Raw genomic sequence first — 14,050 nt, 5'->3', positions numbered from 1 at the left:
ATACAGATAGCAGAACTATCAGAAAACAGAGGGGAAAACGGGGAATCATGTTCAGACAAATATTGACTTTTGGCACATTTTGCTTTTTGGGATTTTTATGGTGCCGCCAGCAATCATTAATCTCTCTGAAATAATGTTTTTCTGTGCCTGTTCTCTAGTTACAGTTCATGCCGTCTGAGGCAGTACGCTTCTGTGAACACAGTCAGCCAGCTCAGCCAGCCATGCCTCTCCACAGCCCTGTGGAACAGCTCTATCCCTGCTTTTGCTCCCAGATGATTGACGACTATATTGCATAGAAAATGAGTTGTTGACTGTGTTTTATTGTTCAGGTTGAGCTCTTTATAAACGCACCATGACCTGTTGTCTGTTATTAAATCCATATTCATCAAAGATGCATGAGGACCTTCTCCTGTCACAGCAGTATGTTGACTATAATATTAGACTTTAGAAAACATGCTGTATATGAGGCCGCAATTCTCATATTTCTTTTTAAGGTCAGAAACGTAAGATTTCTGTGAACAAGTATGCAAACTATGATAACAAATACTCAGGGGAATGGAAGAGTTGGCTACAAATGTCTGCACCACTGAACTGGATGTGTTATTTAGAAATTTAATGAACAAAAATAAATCAGAAAAAAATGTAATGCTTTAAAATTCAAAACTTTAATAACTGTTTTGCTGCAGTATACAGAACATCTTTTATGCACATTATGCATGCAAGTGCTCCAACCAGCATTCTTGTTCATTATCACTTGTTTATTTTTCTTCTTTAATAGCATAGAGTTTGTCTAGCTCGGAGCAGTCAGAGCTATCCATTAGATGTGTTGGACCTCAAGGTTCAGTTTGTTCCTCATACTTTACCATTACTGTTCACCTTCCTAGAATAATGCATACCAGTATCATCCATTACACAGACTGTGTTCCTATGAGGGTGTTTTCTCCTGAGTATCAATGTTCTATTACGTGCATGACATGCTGTGATAAATAGCATATATAGGGATGCTATTTTGATGAGCAATTCAAATACCTAAAGTGTGTTTTGTGCTTATGCTGCAGATTCCATACTAGCATGAGCTTGCATTTCACCCAGCTTTTGTTTTGGCGTGTGTTTTTTGTTGTTAGCTTTATGTATAACAGCTAGCATGTAGGTGGATTGCTATCAAGTAGATAAAGTTTGTGGAAAAAAATATATTATTGTATAAGTGTAGCATAAACACCAAATAAAGCTGTTTCGGTTAAATATTTTTTTATACATTTTATGTTTAGGTTTTTTGACTGTTTTTATATATAAAGATTAAAGAATATAAATATAAACTAGTATATATTACAAACTGCGAGATTGCCCGTAAACACCCCTCCCGCTCAACGTGATTTTTATGCATCTTCTCCAGTAGCTGTGATATATAGGAATCTGCCGAAATGTCAATGAGGCATTGTGACTCTTCGGAGCTCCAGGTCGAACCACGACTCATTTTTCAATGGTTAAGTTAGCAAATGTAGTGAACACAACACTTTCCCATAAGGCAGCTCCAACTACGGGAGCCTGTTAACTCAAAAGGCGCAGTGCTTTCTGCAGTTGGGTCGGATCGAGGTCGATCATACTCACAACTTAAACGAACCGTACCAGAGTTGTTTGGTATGCACCAGAGTGTGATTGCTGTATTCACACCTGCCAAAAAGATCCGCACCAAAGGGGGAAACAAACCAGAGTTCGTTTCAGTCTCACCAAACAAGACAGGTGTAAATACACCCTCAGACTGTGGTTGATCGCTTTACTTAATAGTCAGATGCTTTTTAATTCTCTAAACAGGAGTAGACTTTAAGCCAAAAGTCAAACTCGAGACTAAGTAAAACATAAGAATCAAAACATATCATATCATCACCCAAGTATCTCGCACTGCTCTGAATCCTGCTATAAGACAACAGACACACACACACACACACTAGCAGTCGGATCCCCCGCATTCCTACGCCGGAGAAGAAGCACTATTATGTATCCCCTCCTACTCGGTGACAGAGTTATTCCCCAAACTTCCTAGTAAGGACATTATGGAACGTAAATAGAGAGTGTATTAATAGAGAGGATTATTGCACAGGAATATTTGCATTGCAGCGCGTGTGTGTGTTTCCATGGCACTGGCTGAGTTAATGCACAACTGGCCCAAAGCTCCTGTGCTCAATGCAGCAGACACGCAACACTGCAGCTGCTGCTCCCAGATAATGTTGTAGCCTGTTATCACATATTCAATCAGCAGAACTTAACTGAGCTGAAATGAAAAGACTCTCATCTGTTTGTGATATGCTGCAATCGCTGCGGGATCAACATACATGTAAGAGATCTAGATGTGTTTATTTAGATGTGTGACACAAAACCTGTACTTTCTCACACTTTGCTTTCAGCCTCTTTTCACTCCTCTGTCTTTTTCATGAGTTCTCTTGTGATTTCTGCATTGCTTTACCGGATAGTGGTGGCTAGCTATAAATAGACAGTTCACCAAAATTGAAATATAGTTCCAAACAGTTTTTAATACAGCGCTTTTCAGTGTGTACACACATCAGTACCATATCAGGTATCAGCACATTTTTGTAGTATTTATTTATTTATTGTAAATATTGGACATTTAATTATGCATGCTCATGTTTACATTAAGATTTCTAAAGCTCATTTACTAATTTAATAACGCAGTTTAATGCCGTTAAATGTAATCTTTAGCATATCCAACATGAATATATTCGAACATTAAAAATGATTAATTCTAGCATTAAGTGTTTTATTTGTAATTTATTTAGACAAAATGGTACTTAATTTGAATATTGGCCATTAATTAGTTATTGCCAGAACACAAAAATTAAACAAAAATATCCTTGACCATTCTGCATATTATAGTTAATGACACATTCATTCACATTGACATGGAACATAATCAAAAATGAAGCCTGAGGAGGGAGTTTTTAATAAAGCTTTCTTTTGTGTGATGCTTCCTGAAAAATCATTCAATAGAAGCTTTCTTTTGTGTGATGCTTCCTTTAGTGTGGGGCCAAGTCCAGGTGGCTTGTTTTTTTCTTTTGTGTGATGCTTCCTTTAGTGTGGTGCCAAGTCCAGGTGGCTTGTTTTTGTGCACACAGACTGTAATCATTATTGATTGCCCTTATCCACTCTGGGTAACCAAAGTTTTTTCCATTTTCTATGACATTAGGCACAAAAGGACTTTTGATGAAAGTTGACTGTACTGGTTTCTTATTAGATGTCAGTAGTGTTTTCATAAACGCATAAAAGCAGAAGAGTATTAAAGCTTGTCCTGATAAAAGCTTCCATCTTTCCACACTAAAAATGTTTGTCAGTAATTGACCGCTCCAGAAGCTGCATCTTTTATCGGACGTATTGAAACGGCATTTTTTTTTGTTGTTGGTTTTTTTTTTTTTTTTGCATATTGACATTTTTACACTAGGAAGTTATTTTTATAAAATTCAGCTATGATTGATCCACCTTAATCACTGAATAATACAAACTTTTTTTTACTAATCATTTGAGCAAAGATGCACTGTAAAGAGTAAAAATAGAGTAATTGTTATTTAGACCATCATATCTGACTGATTAGAGACAAAACAAAAGCAAAGTTGTTAATACAATCCATATTAAGGGCAAGTGTCTGGTGCGGCTGTGTTTTGAACCCTGAGGTCATGGCAGAGATATGTCTGCTGAAGTTCAGTCCAGTTCAAGCAAAGATATTATGGGAATGTGTCTCGCTGCCCCTGATACCAGTGTTTAGAAGGAGTAAAGACGCCCTGTTCCTGACCCCGCATGTGGAAGAGAGGGAGGTTAACCCAGATAAATCGAAACGCGTTGACTCTGGACAGCTTCATGTTGTTTGCCTAGTCTTTATCATACACTCTATTTTAAGTTTGCAGACTTCCTGGATTTGCTTTGTCTTATTGGAACCACAAACTCATCTTGGACATTACAATGAGAAAATCTAATAAGGCATGTGTCTGTGTGTACTTGATACTTCTCTGACTTACAGTTCCCAGTTAATTAGTTGGCAAGAATGCAACCACAGATTCTAGATTGGGATAACTAAATGCAATAATTTATGAAAAACTGTTGAAAAAAACAACATTGAACCGCTAATTACTAATTGGGCCCCCCTCAATGTCTACTGTGGTTTTGGGGCCTGCTTCATAGAAATGAAAATTTGCTTAAGGTTTACTCACCCTCAGGCCATCCATGATATAGATGAGTTTGTTTCTTCATCGGGAAAGATAAGGAGAAATTTAGCATTACATCACTTGCTCACCAATGGGTCCTCTACAGTGAATGGGTGCCGCCAGAATGAGAGTTCAAATAGATCCATAAGTCATACACACAACTCCAGTCCATCATTTAACATCTTGTGACATGAAAAGCTGCATGTTTGTATGACAAAGTCCTCTCCGTTGTCCTCTAACATCAAAATCTACCAACATATTTGTTTATAACTATTTCTGATTATTCGCTTGTGTACTTTGCTTGATCTTTGCATACTTTCTTACAGAAACACAGCTTTTCACTTCACAAGATGTTAACTGATGGACTGGAGTTGTGTGGATTACTTGTGCATTATTGTGATGTTTTTAATCAGCTGTTTGAGTTCTTATTCTGATGGCACCCATTTATTGATGAGGATCCACTGGTGAGCAAGTGATGCAAAGCTAAATTTCTCCACGTCTTTTTTGGTAAAGAAACAAACTCATCTACATCTTGGATAGCCAAGATGCACAATTTAGCACATTTAAATTTTCTGGCAAACTATTCCTTTAATCCTCAGTGATTCACACTTGTTTAAAACAATTGCATAATAGCTATTTCACTAAATATGGGTTAAAATGATATAAAACATCAGCTCTCATTCTGAAATGTATCATAAAAATAATTTGGCAGATATTTATTACAGAAAGTCCCAGAATGCCAGAGTTGCACAACAGAATCCATTGAGTAAATCATAGATAAACTACTCCAGATGATTGTCAACGTAATCTAATGAAACTTTATTGGAGTTCTCTGAGATTGAACATACTGAAAATAAAACACAAATCATGACTTTGATAACAAGTGGCTTCTTAAAATCACACAAAAGAAGATATTTTAAGAGATAACTAAATTTTTTTGTCCTTACAATAAAAGTCAGTAGGGTACAGTGCTGTTTGGATTAAGTAAATGATGACAGAATTTTTGGGAGAACTATTGTTTAAGTGAACAGCACATATATCATCAATATCATTGTTTGTGTCTCTGAAGGTGAAAGAGTAAGCTGTCAAGTTTCATATTGTTTGATGCTGTGTTCTGCTTTCTTTTCCAGCTCGTGTGCAATGTCCTGATCTTCTCCTGCACTAATATAGTTGGCGTGTGCACGCACTATCCAGCAGAAGGCTCACAGAGACAAGCCTTCCAGGAGACCAGAGAATGTATTCAAGCCCGCCTGCACTCTCAGAGAGAAAACCAGCAACAGGTGAGAGTCGACCAGATATCATGAGATTTTAATTTCTAGTGACATTCTGTAAGACTGAAAGATTTAATGTTCAGTATGAAGATTATCCAGGCATAGATATATACACTATCATTCAAAAGTCATTAGTCAGATTATTATTGATCAAATAAATGCAGGCTTGTTGAGCATAACGGATATCTTTTAAAAACATTTAAAAAATCTTACATTTCTAAGTACCATAATCAGGTACCCAAAGTACCATAATTAATATCATAGTATTTATTTAAGCACCTGGGAGAACCATATAAAAACTGAAGAATATTAGCATGCAACATTCCGTGCAAGTTTCTTTTTTTTTCATTCTTTCAGACTCAAATATATGTGGGGAAATAGCCTCAGAGTTGCTTGGAATTAAGCTAAATTAATGAAAAGTCTTTCATATGATGATACCCATGTCTTTCGGCAGAGAAAAGTGGATTGAGTAGATACACATGGCACTCTTCTCTTCTACCTGTCTTTCCCTTACACTGTCATCATTTGCAGGAACGCCTCCTCCTCTCTGTGCTTCCTCGACATGTCGCCATGGAGATGAAAGCTGACATAAATGCCAAACAAGAGGATATGATGTTCCACAAGATCTATATTCAAAAGCATGACAATGTGAGGTAAGAGTGACTCCTCAAATAGCCTGAAAGATGGTAGTCAGTGTTTGCATCTCGAAGCACTTTTAAAGCATTTTCAGCCCATAGTAATCATTGCTATTATTTTTTACTAGGATTATGTTAGTACTTGGTTAGGTTATGAGATTAATGCTTTTCCAAAAACTCAGTGAGCTGCCCTACACAGTGCCCTACACCTCTTGGTAACTGAAAATGGAACATCACACGCAAACACAAAATCTGCACTATTAGCATGTTGCTCAACTAACAACACGACACACATTATTAGATGTAACATTTTTGCACTGCATGAAATATTAGTAAGCTATATATTTACATTTAGGAGCATTTCTCTCAGGCCATCTACATCTCAGATGTTATTTATTTATTTTATAGTATAACTTATTTTTTTATATGTTTTATAATATAATTTTTGTTTATAATATTTTGTTTTGGGAATGCTTTCTCTGTAAATTATATATATATTATATGAAGAGTATATACTACGTCAGATTTCAGTGCTGTCCTGATAGGCAGCATACTAGCTTTTGGCACAGAGTTTGTAGGTGTTTTATAAATCTGATAAGTGTTTGATATTGCACCCTCTTGTGGTTTTAGAGAAGAAAACACTCGCTCATCTCTTTCTTCAGCTGACCATCCATGTGTCAAGACAGCTCTTCTGAGCGTCTACAGACACTTTCCCACTGATTACATGCCGATTTCAAAAGCAGCAGACTGGTTGGACACTCACAATCACAAGAGGCCCTTTTAGGTGTAGCCTGTTGTTTCACATCATGTCGGTCTTTGATTTGTTCTTCAGCTTTAAACACAGCTGTAATCTTATGAAGACTTGAGAGTTTAAAACCATGTGGGTCTCAGGTCGATGACAAAACTCAGCTTTGGAATCCATGTGATGAATTATGATTCTCCACGGTTATAAATTCTAAATCTGGAGAGTAGAAGATTAACCCAAGAAATAAAGCTGTTTGACGGGGAGGAGCTGGATTTAGCACCGGAGTGCTAATGCACGGCTTCTGCCTGCCACACTATATTACAGCTAAAACTAGTACACAAATACACAGAATTTTATTACAGTTTTTTCTCCAAAAAGAAATAATAATTCGTAACATCATCTTATATATTCAGATGAATTTGTATTTTTTTATTTTTTTTATTTTTGTTCATGAGTAAATTGTCAAAAAACTTATTTTTTTTTAACTTTATTTTTTAACTCTATGCAACTATCAATAGGAGTACAGACAGTGATCCGCCACCTGATATTGTTCAGTACAGCAGCAGCGCCTACTAGAAAACAACAGCACAGACACTCTTTGACCTCCATTGTTTTAATGGCTTGATACTCTCTGCCAGCCCTTTTCTATGATCGAATAGAGGGAAGACTACAGCAACAAAGGGCAACATGAACTTGGGCTTTGTTAGCCAGTGGGACGCGGGACTCCTGGCCCTCTTGGTTGTTGTCTGCAATCGAGGGTCTGTCTCCTATCCTTTTCCAGTAAAGCCCTCACCAGATAGGCTTCATGGTCAGAGGAATTATGTAAGCGTGCAGTCAAGCGATATCTTGCTAAGTGGAATATTGATAGGTTTGTTACTAGAGGACCCAGTGGTTTAATTGCTGAGGACAGTTATATAACAATGTCTGTGTTTGAATCTTTGCTCTTGAGCGAAACCCACACTATTGTGGGAAGCGGAGGCTGGGAGTTCTGCTCGAGGAATGAACTGATAGTTTATCTGTGCTGCACCAGCTAATTTAAACAGTAGTGGACATGAATGAAATTCTGATTTCTGATTTGAAATTCTGATTTGATCTTTTTATCAATGGGGTCACGTTCTAGGCAAAAGCAAGTCTGATTAGCCTTAGGAAAAAAAAATTAATTATCATTTTGTTTTATTTTATTGTTTTCAAATGAATGTTCAGAAGCTGAAACAATTTTCCATTACATTTTGCCAAGAATGAAATTTTCAGTTTTGTTCCTTGAACTATTTCTAATCCCCGTTTGTCACATTTCACATTGCTGTTTAGGTTTTTACTCTTGCTTAAACATCCGTTAATTCATCCTTAAGTGAATGGCAGGGCAAACGGAAAGTTGTTTTTTCCTCCCCAAAGGGAAGATGAATAACTCTGATATCCATTTCTTGCTATGCGGCACAATGAACGAAGGACGACACATGCATGTGTTCTAACTGTGTGGCTTAAACTAAGAAAAGTCTGAAGAAATATGCTGCAGTGTTCCATGTTAATATGAAGGAATTTTCTATATTGATTTTCATAGCTGTTTTACCCATATTTTGAATTATGTATTTGATTCTGTTATGTTTTAGGGTTGAAGGAAATATCTGTAAATTAGCTGGTAAGGTACTGGTAATTTTCAGTGGATTTGCTCACATGCTGTACATTTGAAATGAATTTGATATATTTTATGCAATAAGAAAACACTATAGTTGTGAGTAAAATGTTTTACTTTTTTGATTTATTTCAAAAATTTGTTTAATGTGTAATTTTCTACAAATCACTGGGATGGAGGGAGGCAGATTTGATAGGCTTTTATTCAACAGCTTTATATCCAATATCATAATTCAGTAATTGTAGAATCAGTTTGAGTTCCAGGGCCGATGGATCAGGAGGTCAGACCTCTCAAGCAGTGACCCTTGATGGATTTAAGGGGCCATGTTATATAAGCAGGAAGTGTGACTTTGTGCAGCATTCCATCCAGGGGCTTTTCTTTTTTGGCTGAAGTGGTTTTCATGCTGATTTCCCTAGACAGGCTATCGCTGACCAGCTACACGCTCCATTTATTAAACTTCCTGCCATTTTATTATCTAATTTTCCTGTCAACACTTTGCTAACTCCCAATATAATTTGGTATGTTCAGAAAGCAGCTACATTTGACCTTAGGGTTGCTGTCACCACAAATCCATTAACATTGCCGCTGGCAAGAACTATTGTTATGTCCCCATCAACACAATATATATCTCACCAGCTTCTATGAGAATAATCAGCATACAGCATACATAATCATTATGCTTAGTATATTTGTAAAATATTTATTATTTATATGCTACCGATCAAAAGTTTGGGGTTAATTATTTTTAAGAAATTAATATTTTATTCAACAGGGATGCATTTAATTGATCAGAAGTGACACTAAAGACATTTATAATATTACAAAAGATTTCTAATTCAAATAAATGCTGCCCTTTTGAACTTTCTATTTATCAAAAAAATGAAAAATCCCGAAATGTAATAAAAATGTTTCATGGTTTCCGTCTATCACTGTTTTCAACATTGATAATAAGAAATGTTTTTTAAAGCACCAAACCAGAATGATTTCTGAAGGATCATGTGACTATGAAGATTAAAATATATTAAAACAGGATACAGTCATTTAAATTGTAATAATATTTTTACAAAATTACAGTTTTTACCGTATTTATGCATGTTTACACACTAAAAGCGTTAGATTAACAGCTCATAATAAAGGACCTAGACTGTGTTCGTAATAGCCAGCAGAAATACTCCAGAGATCGTAATGTGTTTGGTTTATTTTTAAAGAGCCATCCTGCCATTGTGCAACACTGCAGCGACATTTTTGGTCCAGACTGCAGTGAGCTGATGAGTCACCTCTGTGTTAACGATTAAATGAGGTTTAAAGATCCGCCTGAGATGCTCGCAGCAGCCAAGACGCTATCCTTCAGAGAGCACTGCACTCTGTCTACTTTCAGAGTCAACTAACCTTAATCCACCCACCCAGGAGAAGCCTTTCATTTGAGCTTTTATATATAGCAACTCTAATAGATCCATCAGCTATATAGAAACCTTTGATCTATGACTAATGTAAGGGTTTATGCATGCTATATTGTATAAGGGAGGGTTTACATTTAGATTTGTGTACTTTTAGTTATCTCTGGATTTTTAGAGGGATAGTTCACCCAAAATGTAAATTGTCATTTTCTCACCCTCATGCACCCTCACCCTCATAAAATCTGAAATAATAATTTTACATTTTTGGGTGGACAATTTTTTTTAAATATTATGCAATAATTTGCTCACCTTCATGCTATTACAAACCGGTATTCTGTTTTACATAGTAAAATATTTTTATATTTTTTATTTCATTATATTTTTAAAGAAAATTCTGTAATCTTTTGGATTAAATGAGGGTAAGTAAATGAAGACATTTTGAAAAATGTCAGCATGATCTCAACTTTCTTTGGAATATCTTCTTTTGTGTGAAAAAGACAAAAGTCATACAAGTTTGAAAGTGAGTAAATAATGAGTAAAGTATCCCTTTAAATTTGCCGTAACTAACCTGATATCAATCAAAATAACTTTTTAATGTGTTTATTTTTCTTTTCTCATGATCCATGCAGTCAAAGTGCTTGTTTTAGTTTGATTGACTTGTTTTTAAACGGCTCCAAAGAGACTTACAGTACAGTATTGTACAGTCATATGATGCTTTTGTTTTGGTTGTTTTTGATCAGGGCTATTGTAATGAGATAAAAATGATTCCTGTGCTTCATCTTTGTCAGCTTTCAGACATGGTCTCATGATGCTCTTTGTACACTTGATTTACTATGAAAAGATAGTAATCATTAATTCATTACAGTGTATTGACATTGTAGAGTAAGAAGCCGGCTAAATGTAGCAAGAGGATCTGTTGTCCTTTAGTGCATTGAGTCGTATCATGTAACTGACAGGGACAGTTCAGGGACCCAAATCAATTCCAATAATACAGATAATCTAATTTAAACTATTAAATCCTATCCAATTCTAAAATTTGTAGCGCTAGAAAGTGAGAGGGCTAAAATCCAATGAAATGCTTGCTTATTATTGCTTATACAATTTGAGCAAAGTTGTCTTAGAATCAGTTACTTTGTTGTATTTTTTCATTTGTGAATAGCTTCAGATTTTATTTTTAAAAATTAAAAATATATAACCTGTCTGTGTCATGTGTAATGACATGAATGAATTGTGAGGTATGTTGAGGAGAAATCCCCTTTAGACCATTTTGAAGCTGATTAGCCTGAAATCTGCAGTTTTTTTTTTTGTTTGTTTAATATATTTTTTGCTTTATTTCATGTATTTCATAAATGTTTATTTATAATTTTTTTTATATAATTTTGTTTTGTTTTTAGGGGCATTAAGTGATGTTTAAATCAGCTTGTTTAAGATGGTTTAGTTGCTATTTTTAGCTATTTCTAGCACTCTGAATTTGAAATATTGAAAAATCTGAGCATTTTATTGAGGTTTGAAGTGTATTTTTGCAAATATGCAGGTAGTCTGCAATGCTACAGTTCACACAAAGATTAATTGATTGAAAGCCGTTAAGCAGTCAGGCTTTTTTTCCAGGGAAATAAGCAGCATGTATGCTTTGAAAAAAGGCAGTGGCAAACATCACATGAGATGAGTGTGTTGATCGAGAACAGCCTGCCTTCTGGGCCCCTTTTAAACATTTCTGGAAATCATCTTTGATATTGAGTCTGAACTGAGAGGTCACGCTCACCCGGATCCTGGGCTTTAGTCAAACCTGACGATCTTCATACTGTCACGCTAGCTTGAGTGTCAGACCAACCCTGAGCTGTTAGAAATAAGGCTAGATCAATGTCAGCATTGGTAAAAGCTCTGCAGATGAATATTGAATAGGAAAAGTCATTACAGCCCACAAGGTTTTGTTTTGTCTTTCATTCAAGGTGCACAAAGAAGAACCATATCTGTTACCGGGCTCCCACAGGGGAATACCATGCTTTATTCACTTTCTTGTCTCTGTAGGCTCAACATTCTCATAATGTGATTGTCATCTATTGCTAAAGAGAGCACACGCTCCCATCCAAACCTGTCTGCTGTGCCATTGGCATGGTAATGGAGCTGTGATGCTGGGATCACATTAGTTAGCTCATATTGTATCTATGTAAAGTCTGCTTCATAAATGCTCAATTGAAATGAATAGCTGTGGGCGAGGGTTTCAATTGTCAGCCAGGTAACCGTGGCAACCATGTAATATAGGTGAATGTGCACTACACTGATGTGTGGGGATGAGGGCTTGAGATGATTAACAAGAATGACCTGATTTTTCATTGGGTTTATTATTCATTTGGCAAATGCTTTTATCCACAATGGCAGAGTATATGTTTTATAAAGTACTGTATGTTCCTTGCGAATCAAACTTGTGACTGGTTTTGCTAGCAATTTATATTTCGTTATAGGCTTTCTTTGGGACCGCTCTTTTAAAACACTCTCACATATATACACACTGTATAGATATAGATAGTTAGATTATTTATTGTGTTTGATAATGTTCTGTGATTTTTAAATGCTTTACGTAACAACAATATTAAGGAGGATTTCATACTTTACTGTTATTGCAGTAGTAAAACCATAAAATCTATACATAAAACTTAAAGACATTTGAAAAGTAGCAAAAATAAATGGTGATAGCATGGTAAAAAAAAAAATGTTTCAAACCAGACCTTCATATAACCTCAAGAAAAACATCTGTTAATAAAAATAAATGCTTAAAATATAAAAGTGCCCATATCTGATGAAACCTCTAATTCTGTTTGATGTTTCTCTTTCTCTGCAGTATCCTCTTTGCCGACATTGAGGGCTTCACCAGTCTGGCTTCCCAGTGCACTGCCCAGGAGTTAGTGATGACCCTCAACGAGCTCTTCGCACGATTCGACAAACTGGCCTCCGTAAGTGTCCGCAGAACAGCCCACGCCCTCAGCCAAACAGCTTCCTTTTTGTCGAAACACGATGGCAAACTGAGATGTAATCAGATTAATTCCGCTTGCATCTCACTCACACAGCTGACTGGGATAGATAAGCCCTCCCTCCTGTCAGATAAGTGTTGGCGATCATGCTTCTCGTTGTTTTCCAGCACAACTATCTCCTTGTTATCTCCACCAGTGGAGGTGACTCATTGCAGCCAAGTTGCCATGCATTTGTGCACGTACTCTGCTGCTGCAGAGAGATGCTCCTCAAAGGGGAAACCATCTGCTGTCTGTTCAGATGTTTGCACACTTCACAAAACCTTCGAGCAAAAAGACAAAAAAAGCATGCATACGCACTTCGCCCTGCTGATCAACAATAGAGGTTGTTGTATGGGCTGCGGGTTAAATGAAGGCATGCACTGGGGTGACATTCAGGTGGCTGTCATAAGACCCGGTCCTGCTGCTGTGAGTCCTGTGCCCAGCCTGAGGCTTCCTCTTCTGCTCTCTGTTGGTTTCTTCTCTCCTGTTTTGATGACCTATAAAACCTATAGTACTTCAGAAAACACCATTTAATGGGATAGTTCACCTAAAAATTTAATTTGTCATTATTTGTTCAAAGTATCATATTTGCTGTATTAGTCTTCTGAAGTTGTACAGTGAGTAAATAATGTTTGCATTTTTGGTTTTCAACTATTCTGTTACAAAATAAGATGCCTATAGCACTCAAATAAACAATGCTTAATAGGGTATTTCAATCAAAAATTACGTTTATGTCATTATTTTTCACCCTTATGTCATTTCAATACCTGTAAACCTTTTTTTTCTTCCAAATTTTGAAGATCATTCTGGTTGTTCTTTTCCATGCAGTTACAGTGAATGGTGACTGAAGGTTTCAAGCTTCAAAAACAATGCAAAAGCATTATATATGCTCTATTACACTATATTGCAAGTTACCTAAAGTCATACTTTATGATTAACAAATAATGATAGATTTTTCATTTTTGGTTGTACTATTTTTACAGTATCTATTATCTTATATCTATTATATTGCCTTTTTTGAAATCCATTTCCAAGAGCTTTTTGTTTAGACTACTCATGTTTTCCAAGCAAAATATCATGACAAATTGGGTCGGATTTTTGAATTCATGAAAGTGGGATGCCAAACTTAGTACAAAAAAATACACTGTAGAGACAG

General features: G+C 36.1%; 1 protein-coding gene across 4 annotated transcripts in view; it reads left to right on the top strand.

Annotated features, from left to right (window-relative positions):
* LOC109073291 (adenylate cyclase type 5-like) overlaps positions 1–14,050 on the top strand; it is a 66,788-nt gene that overhangs the window by 29,738 nt on the left and 23,000 nt on the right. For all 4 annotated transcript variants that reach the window (XM_042764085.1, XM_042764086.1, XM_042764083.1 and 1 more), the window contains 3 exons: positions 5,339–5,488; positions 6,011–6,132; positions 12,726–12,837. In XM_042764085.1, the coding sequence (XP_042620019.1) occupies positions 5,339–5,488; positions 6,011–6,132; positions 12,726–12,837 (384 nt within the window). The remainder of the gene's footprint in view (positions 1–5,338; positions 5,489–6,010; positions 6,133–12,725; positions 12,838–14,050) is intronic.

This window comes from Cyprinus carpio, chromosome A9, assembly GCF_018340385.1.
Source record: "Cyprinus carpio isolate SPL01 chromosome A9, ASM1834038v1, whole genome shotgun sequence".
NCBI lineage: Eukaryota > Metazoa > Chordata > Actinopteri > Cypriniformes > Cyprinidae > Cyprinus > Cyprinus carpio.
Note: the sequence above shows the minus strand (reverse complement) of the source record. Positions and strands in the feature narration are given on the sequence as shown.